This window comes from Patagioenas fasciata, chromosome 5 (genome assembly GCF_037038585.1).
Source record: "Patagioenas fasciata isolate bPatFas1 chromosome 5, bPatFas1.hap1, whole genome shotgun sequence".
Taxonomy (NCBI): Eukaryota; Metazoa; Chordata; class Aves; order Columbiformes; family Columbidae; genus Patagioenas; species Patagioenas fasciata.
The window spans coordinates 19,372,287-19,384,750 of NC_092524.1; the positions used below are offsets into that span (position 1 = coordinate 19,372,287).

Sequence of the window (12,464 nt, forward strand, 5' to 3'; positions counted from 1 at the left end):
GTGGTGCAAAATGCTGCCAACAAGACTGCTGCAATACATTTCTCCAGTTCTGCAGGTTCTTCCTTAATTTTTATAACTGATATGTAATTTTTCTTTGGTGCTAAGAATTCATTATTTGATTTTGCTGTTTTTTATAGTCCAAATTCCTTATATATAGATAAGACACTGGAAGATTAAGAAGAGAAAATTGTAAAATTAATATGACAAAATAAGAGATCTATCCAAACATAACAACATACTTCTAATCTTCTTAATTTTAACCTTCATGGCATCTTTCCTGAGAGCAAGGACACAATTTATTCTTATAGTAACATAAAAATACTCTAAAATATCAACAATATTAACTTCTAATATTAATTTTTAAAGTACAAACAATATACTTCTCATCCTGAAACTGCTGTCATACTGTAGAATTTTGATTTTTAAAAATTAGAATGGTCCAGAAAAATGTTGCTGACTGCAGTACAAGGCTGAGAATTCAGAATGGCGAGCAATGTTATCTCCTCTATGATTCACTTTCACTAGATACCATTTTTGTTACATGGTTATAAAATTACTTATCACCAACAATGTACTAGCATTAACCTGTTTGTTGTGGTTTAACCCAAGCTAGCATTATAACCACAACAGCCACGTGCTCATTTACCCCGCTCCCACCCCTGAATAGGGGACAGAATCAAAAGGGGAGAAAATAATAGATTGAGATTAACACAATTTAATAAAATAATGGAATAGTACTAATATACTATTACTACTACTGATATATATAAAATAGAAATAGAACATAAAATAAAAGATACTCAGTGCAATTCCTCACAAACTCCACCCATGCCGAGCAGCCAGTCCCAGGAAGCAGCACCTGGTCCCAAGCAGCTGATCTCAGAGAGAGGAGAGGAAAAAAAAGGCAGAGAGACCCAGAGGCCTCTGCAAAACAGCAGAATGGCAAAAAAGCCAAACTAAAGAAACTCCCAAACAGAACTCCACTGAAACTGAAACAGGTCTCCTTCCAGCTGGAAAAGTCCAAATCTCCGAAGCATAACACTAATGGGATGGAATATTCTTATTGATCAGTCTGGATGTCAGTCAGGGTCTGCCTCATCTGTGCCCCTCTTACTCACCACCCAGCGCGTGTGGGCAGAGCTCTCAGAATGGTCTTGGCTCTCAGATCAGAGCAATTAAAAACATTAACTCCACCCCAGGGCATTATCTTCTTGTTCTGAAACTAAATCCAAACAACAACTGTGCTAGCTACAAAAAATAAAATTTTCTAACTGCATAAAGAAAATAAACTCACTTTCTGTCAAACTAGCACACTATTCTACTGTACTGTCTCAGTGGAATAAAACTTAATGAAGAGCAGAAAGAAATCAAAGTGCAAGGTAGATGAATAAAAGCGATACATGCACACACAACAACATAGCTTTAAGTGTGGCAGTCCACAAGCAGGGTAGCAATGCAGATATCTTTCTGAGCAGCCTTGGTATAGCAAGTCACATTTAAATAACTGACTAGAAGTAAGGAAAAAACAGACAAGATGCTGGTTTTATTATTCTAGAATCTACAACACTTATGCTTACAACACTTGTTGTCTCAGTACGCTCTTACAACTCCTGCAAAGCCTGCCCAAGGCCTGCTGCAGTGGGCGCTGTGGCACCTTCTCAGAGAGACTTGTCAGTACCAGCTAAACCAAGACGAGCGTGGGCAGGGATGCACAGACCAGATTCACACATCCAATCTCCGCACTGGTTTCCTGACCCCGCAAGTATCTGCTGCTGCAACGCTGGCTGCCAGCAAATGTCTCCTGGCTTCGCATCAGGAACACCGACAAACAGATCAAGAGGAAAGAGAGATGATGACTCCATGTGAAAAACAGCACGTGCCTACTTCTGAACCTTTAGCAGAACTTGATAAAATGCATGCAAGAGAAGTGCCAGACTGCAGACCATAATCAACTTAGCCTGCCTGCCAGCAGGCAACAATTCAATAAGTACCAGCGAACAGCACTGTGGGTAACTTGATTTGTAGCTATTAAAATCACTTAGAAATAAGACAACTATATAGTGTCTTAAATGACTCTATCCCAACATTACTTTCAACAGGAATCTCTATGAGTCAGTTATGAATGCACAGATCTGTCAGCAATTAAAATTGAAGGGACAAACTAATGAAATAGTCCACCTGTTTGAGTATGAACTCAAGCCTACAGGCAGCTGAAGAGCACAGAAGTCAAGGTCAAGATTTGCAAAGCTGGATACAAGACTTGCCAGGGAGCTTCAGTGTTTTGCCTGTCACTCAGCAAGGTGCACTGATTACAAACAGCTAGAGATTTCAATAATTACCCAGAGCCCCACTAAGACTCAGATTCAAACTCTGGCATGAAGCCTTTCCTTAATTTTAAAACTGATCACAAGAAAATATTTTAGTATCAGTCTTCTCGTGTTTTAGCCCACACCCTGTCCCTAAGAAGCATAACTGTTCCTCCTCACCATGTCACTCCATTGTGTAAAGGATGACCTGCGAAACTGGGAAAGATTAGCACATCCCAAAGTGGAAAGCTCATAAGAAAAACTCAAGCAATATGCTTTAAATCGCTCTGGAAATCTTGCTTTAGCATCTCCTTTACAAGACGTAGGCCCTCAGTGCTTGTGTTACAGTCTACGTGTGCCTGCGAAGACTGAAATGTTTCTCACGTGGAAAATGTGATGTAAATTTGGGATTTGAGTGCTGTAAGGTTCCAGGTGACCCAGAGTTATGTGCAGTCTAGCAACCTGCAACTCTTTCACCTGGTCATTTAAGACCTTGCACAGCCTGTTCTATCTTTACACATAAAACCAGTCAAAACTATATTGTTTACTGAGTGCAAACGGGTCATACAAACAAATAATTCCTTGATGACAAAGATGCTCCTGACCACCTGCAACTGAGGAATGCAGTGAGAGAAAGGTTAAGTGATTTAATATAGCTATAAAGAAAGCTAATTAGTAAAGTTTGGAATGCAAACAGAAACACCAAATTGCAGAGCAGTCCAAGCTGGAGAGGACAGCCAGAGGTCTCGAGCTGTCAAGACTTCTGCTCAGAGCCAAGTCTTTTGTGAGATCAGGCCTGGGTGCTCCGGGCTTCACCCAGCCAGGTCTTGAAAATCTCCAAGGACGGAGAATCCAAGCATCTTTGGATACCCCTATTGCTCAATAGTCCTAATGGTGGAAAAGCTTTTCCTCCTGTCACACTGGAACTTCTGTCATTCTAGCTCATCTGGTTCTTAACCCTACTTGTTCTTTCATGCTATTTATTGAGATGCCTGTGACCAGAGATCAGTTCAGCAGCACAGTTTCAGGGGCAGGCAGCCACTGAGGAGCATGCAATAAGCCCAATTCCTTCAACAGTAGCCTTGTTTACACTGTTCACATTGAAGGCGCAAACTGCCTGATGATACCCTTAAAAATGTAGGCCTTACTCCATGCACCTAAAAATCAGCTGTCATGTGAGAAAAAAAAAACTGCAAGGAACTGATGATCGCTGGAAGCATTGAGTGGCAAACTTTTTGCTCCAGCCACCTGCTGACATTTGCAAACAGATTTTCACAGGGAGGAAATTCAGAAATGCACAGAAAACAGAAGGAAATTCAGGATGGTCTTGATGTTCTGTGGTTTTCAAAAGCAGTTGGGATCTGCAGCTGCTGGTTTTTATAGCCCTCAAGGGCGAACTCTTCAGGCAAACGGTGGGACATAAACAAGATGGAAACTGTTTGCAACATGGGATTAGTGCTCTGTATTCTGTAAAAGTTGCAAAAGCCTAACCATGGGGGGCAGAAAGGGACTTATTCCTGTAATAGAGAGGAAAGGGTGAAACATTTCGCTAGCTTGTCACAGCTAATGTAAAATGGTATAGGAACGGGAGCACCACTTTTGAGCATTGAAGAAAATGTCATAATGAGATTTTCTTATCAGCTGAAGGAAACATGACTGAATAGATCATGATCTCTGAAAGAAACAGATGTAATTTACCTTAAATTATCAAGTCCCTATCAGAAAGAGACCTATTTATAAAATAAACGGAATAAAGAACACAAAATGGCTATATAATTCAAGACAGAAACTCCCTTCACTGTACTTGCTTAACCATTCTTGACAAATCAACATCAAAAGACTCACTAAAGTTAATTGGCTGTTACGTTACAGTCACTTGCAGATGAAAATTGACTGCTTGTCCAAAAATACAAGCACCCACTTTTGGGGACATGCCTACTTTTAGCACAGAAAATATTACCCTGCAGTAGTTACTCAGCTTCAATGTAGCAGAAGATGGCCATGGTTGTGATGGGAAGCCATGTAACAGAAAATGAGTGCCAGTACTGAAAAAAAAGGAAGATTTCATATTCTCAGCGTTAACTCAGCTACAGAGGGGATTCCGTTGGTACTTTCTTACTTCCCCAGTGCAGTAATGATGACATAGAAATGAATCACAAGCATTAGGGCTGTCTGGGGCTCATCAGAATGACTTATCTATAGGACCTTCCTCAAGCACATCATCCAGCACAACCCAATGAGGCAGTACAGGATGCAAAGCCAGGCTGCTGGCAGCATGAGCAGCGTTATACCATTAGTGACTTCTCAGCCACAGCGGAACCTTACAGTGGAGGAAAACTGAACTTTGGCTACTGTTTCACTAAAGTAGTGTCAAATACTCTATAGGGCAAGGTTATCAGTAAACCTTCATTTAGGGCCTAGGGGCATGTCATTCAAGAGGAATTTGTTCAAACTAATTTGCTTTAGACAGAAATGGTGTCACTCATCTCATTGCCATGGTTTTCGGCCCTATTTAGAGCCTCATAGAAAAAAAAACCAGAGATCAAGATGTTGAGAGGTACCAGGGAGATCATGTTTCAAGAGCTCTTGACCAGAACAGTACTTCACACTGGCTCTTGGTTTCTGAGTCCCCAGTCCTGCTTCAAGACATGATAAAGAAAATTTGAGACCATGAGCAGAACTTAGAGTATTTTCTTACCAAAGTTTCCCAAGCTGTTCTCTCTTGTATCTACTTGCATCTCTAGGATCTTCACTTGCTGCAGATCATCTACCCCTGTCAAAACTTTCTGTAAAAATAAGCAGAGATATACATGTACTCTTATGTAACAAACCAGATGACACAGGAGCAAAAAGGTATAGGAAGGTTTTCAACTATTGCTCTGTCAATCTATACTCAGGTCAAAATGGCTAGACGTGTGATCACATTGAAATAAATTTAGTATTCAAAGATCTTTCTTCCTCGTTGTTATGAATTATTCTAGTCTCACATAACTTGTATTATACATTGCTTAAAGAGTCAAGGCTGAAGGTTACATTCAAGCTGCAAATTGACAACAGACCTACATGCCAATTAACTTAATTTAAACAGCATGTCTATGCTTTAAGATTTGTATAAGTCTTGTATTAACACTCAGTAGATAGGAAGTGTTACCCTTAAGTGTCACCCGTAATTGAAAAGGCACTAGGTAGTAAAACTCAACAAAACACACTATGAAAAGGAAACATTATTTTAGCTCAAGCAGCTCACTTATCTGAAAGAAGACACCACTTACTACTAGAATTACAAATTCCTTTGAAAAGGTCTCGGCAATAGAAATAGAATCCTCCAAAATTTTTCATGATTTTTGCAAAATCTTAGTAATAGAATCAAGCACTGCATTAAGCAAGAGTGTGTGTGTGTGTGTGTGCGAATGCAGGATCTTTCCTAATATCCTAATGTCTTTGCTGATATATACATGTAGATTTTACCTTGGCAGAGGTAAGCAGGAGGACAGAAACAAGCAGAAGCTACACACTGAGGAGAAAGGTAAGCTCTAGGACAGCCAGTGAAAACTACAGCAAGGCTGTGAAGTCCTAAGAGGCCAGACTGCAATTCCACAAACAGTTGAAGCCATCTCACATTATCACTGCTCTCATTCCTTGTTCCTTCCTGCTATGACCCAGCTCCTCTCTGCCCAGCTTCCCTCATTCAGGCTGTGTCCCACCACCTCCTTTGCATCAGCTTTGGGTGTTTAGAGGATCCTTCCACGCACAAATTCAACAAAACAGACAAGGAGGAAACTCTATCCGTTCTTCCTGATGGGTTAGTGCTTCATAGAGGGGTCTGAAACACTCCTTAAGACAGGACAAACAAGGCTTTTATGTCATAATAACTGCCTGAAAGTGTTGACAACATGCTTAGTGATAGAACTGCTAAATTTTCACCTTTCTATGTTAAAAGAGATAGGACGTGAGGCTAAAAAAAACCACTTCAAAGAAATGGTTGACCCTGGCATCAGAGTCTCCTCCTCAATGACACAATCAACATCATGGGTTGGAAGAAGTATTGTCACCTGCCTTTTGCTCCTCTATTTAAGACGAAGGCAGGAAGTCATTCAACAATGTCCACATACAGGGGACAAGTTTTCTTACTTTTACAGAATCACAGAATCATGGATTTGCAGAATGTCAGGGATTGGAAGGGACCTCGAAAGATCACCTAGTCCAATACCCCCGCCAGAGCAGGAACATCTAGATGAGGTTACAGAGGAAGGTGTCCAGGCAGGTTTTGAATGTCTCCAGAAAAGGAGACTCCACAACCGCCCTAGGCAGCCTGTTCCGGTGTTCTGTCGCCTTCACCGTGAAGAAGTTTCTTCTCATGGAAACTCCTGTGTTCCAGTTTGCACCCATTGCCCCTTGTCTTATCATTGGTTGTCACTGAGAAGAGCCTGGCTCCATCCTCGTAACACTCACCCTTTATATATTTATCAACATTAATGAGGTCGGCCCTCAGTCTCCTCCTCTCCAAGTTAAAGAGACCCAGCTCCCTCAGCCTTTCCTCATAAGGGAGATGCTCCACTCCCTTAATCATCTTTGTTGCTCTGTGCTGGACTCTCTCCAGCAGTTCCCTGTCATTCTTGAAACAAGGGGCCCAGAACTGGACACAATATTCCAGATGTGGTCTCATCAGGGCAGAGTAGAGGGGAAGGAGAACTTCCCTCGACCTACTAACTACACTCCTAATAGGACCCCAGGATGCCATTGGCCTTCCTGGCCACAAGGGCACAGTGCTGGCTCATGGTCATCCTGCTGTTCACCAGGACCCCCAGGTCCCTTTCCCCTACACTGCTCTCCAACAGGTCGTTCCCCAACTTATACTGGAACCTGGGGCTGTTCTTTCGTGATGCAAGACTCTGCATTTGCCCTTGTTATATTTCATTAAATTTCTCCCCACCCAACTCTCCAGCCTGTCCAGGTCCCACTGGATAGCAGCACAGCCTTCTGGCGTGTCAGCCACTCCTCCCAGCTTGGTGTCATCAGCAAACCTGCTGACAGTGCACTCTATTAACTCATCCAAGTCGTTGATGAATATATTGAATAGTACTGGTCCCAGTACCGAGTCTTGAGGGACTCCACTAGATACAGGCCTCCAACTGGACTCTGTTCCATTGACCACAACTCTCTGGCTTCTTTCCTTCAGTCAGTTCACGGTCCACATCACTACCAGATCGTCCAGGCCACACTCCCTCAGTTTAGCTGTAAGGATGCTGTGGGAGACTGTGTCAAATGCCTTACTGAAATCAAGATAGACCACATCCACTGCCCTGCCATCATCTATCCACCTGGTTATGTCCTCATAAAAGTCAATGAGGTTGGTCAAGCACGACTTCCCCTTGGTGAAGCCATGTTGACTGCCCCTAATGACCCTCTTATCTTTGATATGCCCTGAAATGGCACCAAGGATAAGTTGTTCCATCACCTTTCCAGGGATGGAGGTGAGGCTGACTGGTCTATAGTTACATGCGTCCTCCTTCTTGCCCTTTTTGAAGACTGGAGTAACATTTGCTTTCCTCCAGTCCTCAGGCACCTCTCTGGTTTCCCATGACTTAGTAAAAATGATGGAAAGTGGCCCAGCAATAATCTCAACCAGCTCCCTCAGCACTCACAGGTGCATCCCATCTGGACCCATGGACTTACGGATGTCCGGGCTGCTTAATTGCTCCCTAACCCAGTCCTCATTAACCAAGGCAAACTCCTCCATTGTCCTGACTTCCTCTGGGGCCTCAGGGGCATAGGGCTCCTCAGGACAGCCTCCGGCAGAGTAGACAGAGACAAAGGCAGCATTCAGTAACTCTGCCTTCTCTGTATCTTCTGTCACCAGGGAACCCACCTCATTCATCAGTGGGTCTACATTGCCTCTGGTGTTAGTTTTATCTGCCATGTATTTGAAAAAGGTCTTTCTGTTGTCCTTGACCCCTCTCACCAGGTTTAATTCTAAGGAGGCCTTAGCTTTCCTAGTTGCCTCCCTACACCCTCTGACAACAGCCTTATATTCTCCCCAAGTGGCCAGCCCCTCCTTCCATGATCTGTAAACTCTCCTCTTCCACTTGAGCTTACTCAGCAGCTCCCTGTTTAACCACGCAGATCTCCTGGCTCCCTTCCCTTGACTTCCTACGTGTCGGGATGCTCTGATCTGGAGCTTGGAAGAAGCAGTCCCTGAATGCTAACCAACTATTTTGGGCCCCTTTACGTTCAAGTACCCTGTCCCATGGGATTTCCCCTAGCAATTGTTTGAAAAGGCCAAAGTTGGCCCTACTGAAGTCCAGGGTTGCAATTCTGCTTGGTATTCTGTTCCTGCCACATGAGATCCTGAACTCCACCACCTCATGGTCACTGCAGCCAAGGCAGCCCTCAACCTTTACTGGTTCAAGCAGACTCTCCTTGTTAGTGAGGATGGGGTCCAGCAGTACTCCTCTCCTAATTGGTTCATCCACCATTTGCATCAGGAAGTTATCATCAATGCACTGGAGGAACCTCCTGGACTAAATCAAATTAAATGTAATTAAAAGGTCACAACATTCTTTAGTTTGTTTAATAAGGGGAAAAATTATTCATTAGAAGGGAATGTGTAGTACCACCTCTGTTTATGAGTTTGGGGAGAAAAAATAACCACAAGAAGAACACACAGTTCATTTTGCAAGGAAAAATGATGGTTGCAACATTCCTACTCGTCAAGTAAAATTTTGTGAACAAGCGACTGCAACTTCATTCACTCTGATGATTCTTCATCTTCTTACAAAGGCCCAAACATAGTCTGAGTGTAACTGAGATCACAATTTCAAAGGACATGGTGTCCTGAAAAGGCTGAGCATCCCTCCTTGAGAAAGTAGTTCCCTTTGTAAGGTCTTTACTTGGACTCCTAAGAAACTGAGTTATCCAAAATCTTCAACTGCTTTTGAATCGTTTTTAAAAAATTGTGATTAAAATTATTTTTAATCTTATTTTTTTTAACTGTGACTTTAAGCAGGCTGAGCCTAATAGAGCTTTTAGACTTTCTTGCCTCCCCACCTGAGTATCAGAAACAAAGGTTTAAGATGAAAACTTGGGAGTCCCCAATGGCATCCAGAAATGTACTTTCTCTGACCAGACGTAGCCACCACATAATACAGTTTTGCTCCTGCAAAGCAGGCAAGCTTAACAACTACAAATTGCTTTCTACAAGATCCCTCACTGCAAGACAAATTTTGCAGTAATGTTCTCTAACAGATGACACTGTCTGTCATATAGCATGAGACTACGTGAGAAATAAGAGCTGGCTGACATCCTGCCATACAGACAAACAGACTGCTGGACTTGGACACAAGCTTATTGTTATTAAAGGACACTTCTCCTGAAAACTACCTCCCCCCATCAAAATAGTCTTAAGAGCCTACATGATTAGAAGACAGAATGAGAAGAGGTCTCAGAACAAGTAATTAGCTTAGGGTCATACACCTTGTCAGTAGAGTAACAGAAGGTTCTGGCACCACAAAGAGCCTTTACCTTTCTCTTTTGCTGTCTTCAAGTTCCCTACACTTTGTCCTTCCCCCTGCTGTATTCTAGACAGCCTCCTTTCATAGTTCTGCTCCTTGTTCTCCTCTTTCAAAATCCAAGCATAAAAGCTGCATGAAGTTATATTCGTTCCTCTTCTAGGGTTCACTATTCCTTTTCCTCATACCAGGGATTGCCAGTGTGCTTCTTTGCCCTCATTTTCCTCTTCCAGATCCACCATTTTCACTTTTCCCCTGTCTGAGAAATGAGCTGCTTAGCACATCCGTATACTGCACTGCAACAGCCAGAGCTGTGGCTCCACTGCTGGAAAGGATTATTGCCTTCTATGACCAGCTCTTTGAACTATAGATAGCTGCCTTGAAACACATGTTAACCAGACGTGACAGACTCCATGTGTTCTCAGTCCCCACTCCCTCATTCTGCTTTTCCAAGAGTCTCTGTGAAAATGGCTGTCCTTCCATCTGCTGATGCTAAGCGGATGCTTTGAGAATTGAGAACTGATTGTCCATGGGATGCAAAAGCTATTGTACTACATGAGGGAAACAATAAACACTCTTGGGTTGAGGGTACGAGCTTATTTAAAGGCACAAGAAGCACAGAGACCCAAGGTGTCCACTGCAAGCTAGTTAGCTAGCGAAAGGCCAGGGCAGCAGTTCAGGAGAAGGTTACATGGCAAATGGTTAATGTGGAAGACAGTTAGGACACTCCTACTCACCAGACACCTTTCTTGGCATAGTGATGCAGCTGGAAGTGTGATATGTTTCATGTGTCACAGCTAAAATTCTGGAACCAGGAATAGGGGAAATTCAGGGAAGGACGTGGAAACATTTAAAATAAAGATGAAACATATTTAGCAGGATCTCCCTTTTATGTTGTTTAATTTCAAAGCACAGGAACATTCAGCAAAATTTGAAAGAAGGGATATTTAGGAAGAATTTTGCTGCTATAGGGTAGCAAACAAACAAAAACTAATATCATGGCCAGACACACAGATCATCAGCTTGGACAGGGATGTCTGCCACCACATGAGTAGAAGTGATGCTAAGGCACTCTGTATCTCTTTATTCGTAGGACCATGCCAGGCCTAGGACAGGCTCCTGCCCCAATTCAGGGGTGTCCCACGGTGGTGGCAGGTAATGACTGCGTGCCCACAGCTCAAAGGCTGTTTTGACAGCCAGGGACAGAAGGTTTCTCCGATTGTGCCCCAGGAATGTTTACAGACAGGAAGGTCCTATGCCATCTAGAGATTTCTTTGGCTGTTTACAGCTGCTCAGATTCAATGTAGAACAGCCAAAAAGGGACCAACGATCTGTTCTAGGCAAAGAGTTGGATATACTCCGTTATTTTACATCAAAAAGAAACCTTGAAAAAAAACTAACTATAATTCCAGGCTGATTGCTGATGTCCAGAGAGGATTTTGTTTGCCACCCATCTACTGCCCAGCAAGGTAGGTGTTGGTTAGACAGAGGAGGAAGATGTTTTCTGAATAATGAAACACCAAAATCTTTCTGGCATATGATGTTCAAGAAGGTGGTCTGACAGCTTGATTCTGGGCAACAAGTGTTATACTCCACCCTAAATTTGTTTATTTGAAAGTATAAATTTCCATGGTAAAGCACTGCACAGTTCTTTGAAGATTAATAAATGCTAAGTAAAACAAAGATGGACAAAATTCACTTTACATTTTCATACCTCCTTCAAAATAAGAGTGAAACTATTTTTATGAGACCATGCAGAAGCTATTGGTAAACAATTTAGCCAGTATTTTAAGCAGCAGCTCCAAGATGGCTCACAAACCACTCCTGTCATACAAAACGTCTGGTCAGTATCTAACTGGAAAGGAGGCCCTTGTGTGGAAAGCTTTTACTCTGACTGACAAGAAGAGCCAATAAGTATTCTGTAAAAAATTGCAAGAGAAAAATACTTCACTACTGGCAGAGCTTTCCAGCTGGAAGAACAGTCACCTGGGGATGCTCAGAAATCCAGTTCTGCAGATGGGTATCTGTTAGATGGAGATTTGTTGTTGACCAAAAGAATTTCAAGGCCACCTCGGAAAGCTGAAAACAGAACCTGCCATGGGAGAGAGGCATTTCTACAATAACAAGGCCTCAACATGACGTAAATCAACGGACCTATCAGCAGTGAGACTCCAGCGCGTGGACAGCTCATGAACATAGATGATATCCAGTCAGCGAATGCATGATTGGAGCGTGTGATCAAAGAATAGTTGCATATATAAGGAGGCTTGCTTCTGTAATAAACGGCTCTAGCGTGATTCACATTGAATCAGAGTGCAGGGTCCTTTATTCGCTCCAACACAGTTCAAGTCCCACTTGCAGCTCTCTGTAAATTCCTTAATTGGCAAATAGTATCTGTTAAATTAAAGCTGCTGTATACGACTGATTTCTTTGCTCTTCCCTAGATTTTTCACATACTCTAAAAAAAGTAGGTAAGCTGCTGAAGAGTATGTTGCATGCAGCTGTCAGAGAAGCATTTCCAGCTGTGCATTTATTTTGCTGATCCTGGTTAATTTGGCTAAGACAGGAATTCCTGAGTGGTGAATTTATTTTCTTTCAATACTACACCTATATGCAAATACTAGATTCATGTCCATTCATGTATTCATTA

The 12,464-nt window shown here is 42.5% G+C and overlaps 1 protein-coding gene across 15 annotated transcripts in view; it reads right to left on the reverse strand.

Moving 5' to 3' along the window:
* The window catches only part of LRRC56 (leucine rich repeat containing 56), a 78,269-nt gene that overhangs the window by 38,234 nt on the left and 27,571 nt on the right, over nucleotides 1-12,464 (reverse strand). For 10 of the 15 annotated variants that reach the window (XM_065839851.2, XM_071809054.1, XM_065839852.2 and 7 more), the window contains one exon: nucleotides 5,005-5,092. The exons of 3 other annotated variants lie outside the window; for them this stretch is intronic. In XM_065839851.2, coding sequence (XP_065695923.1) covers nucleotides 5,005-5,092 — 88 coding nt within the window. Of the gene's footprint in view, nucleotides 1-5,004; nucleotides 5,097-10,551; nucleotides 10,626-12,464 lie in introns of those variants that run through there. 2 more of the 15 variants (XM_071809049.1, XM_065839859.2) reach the window with 2 other exon arrangements.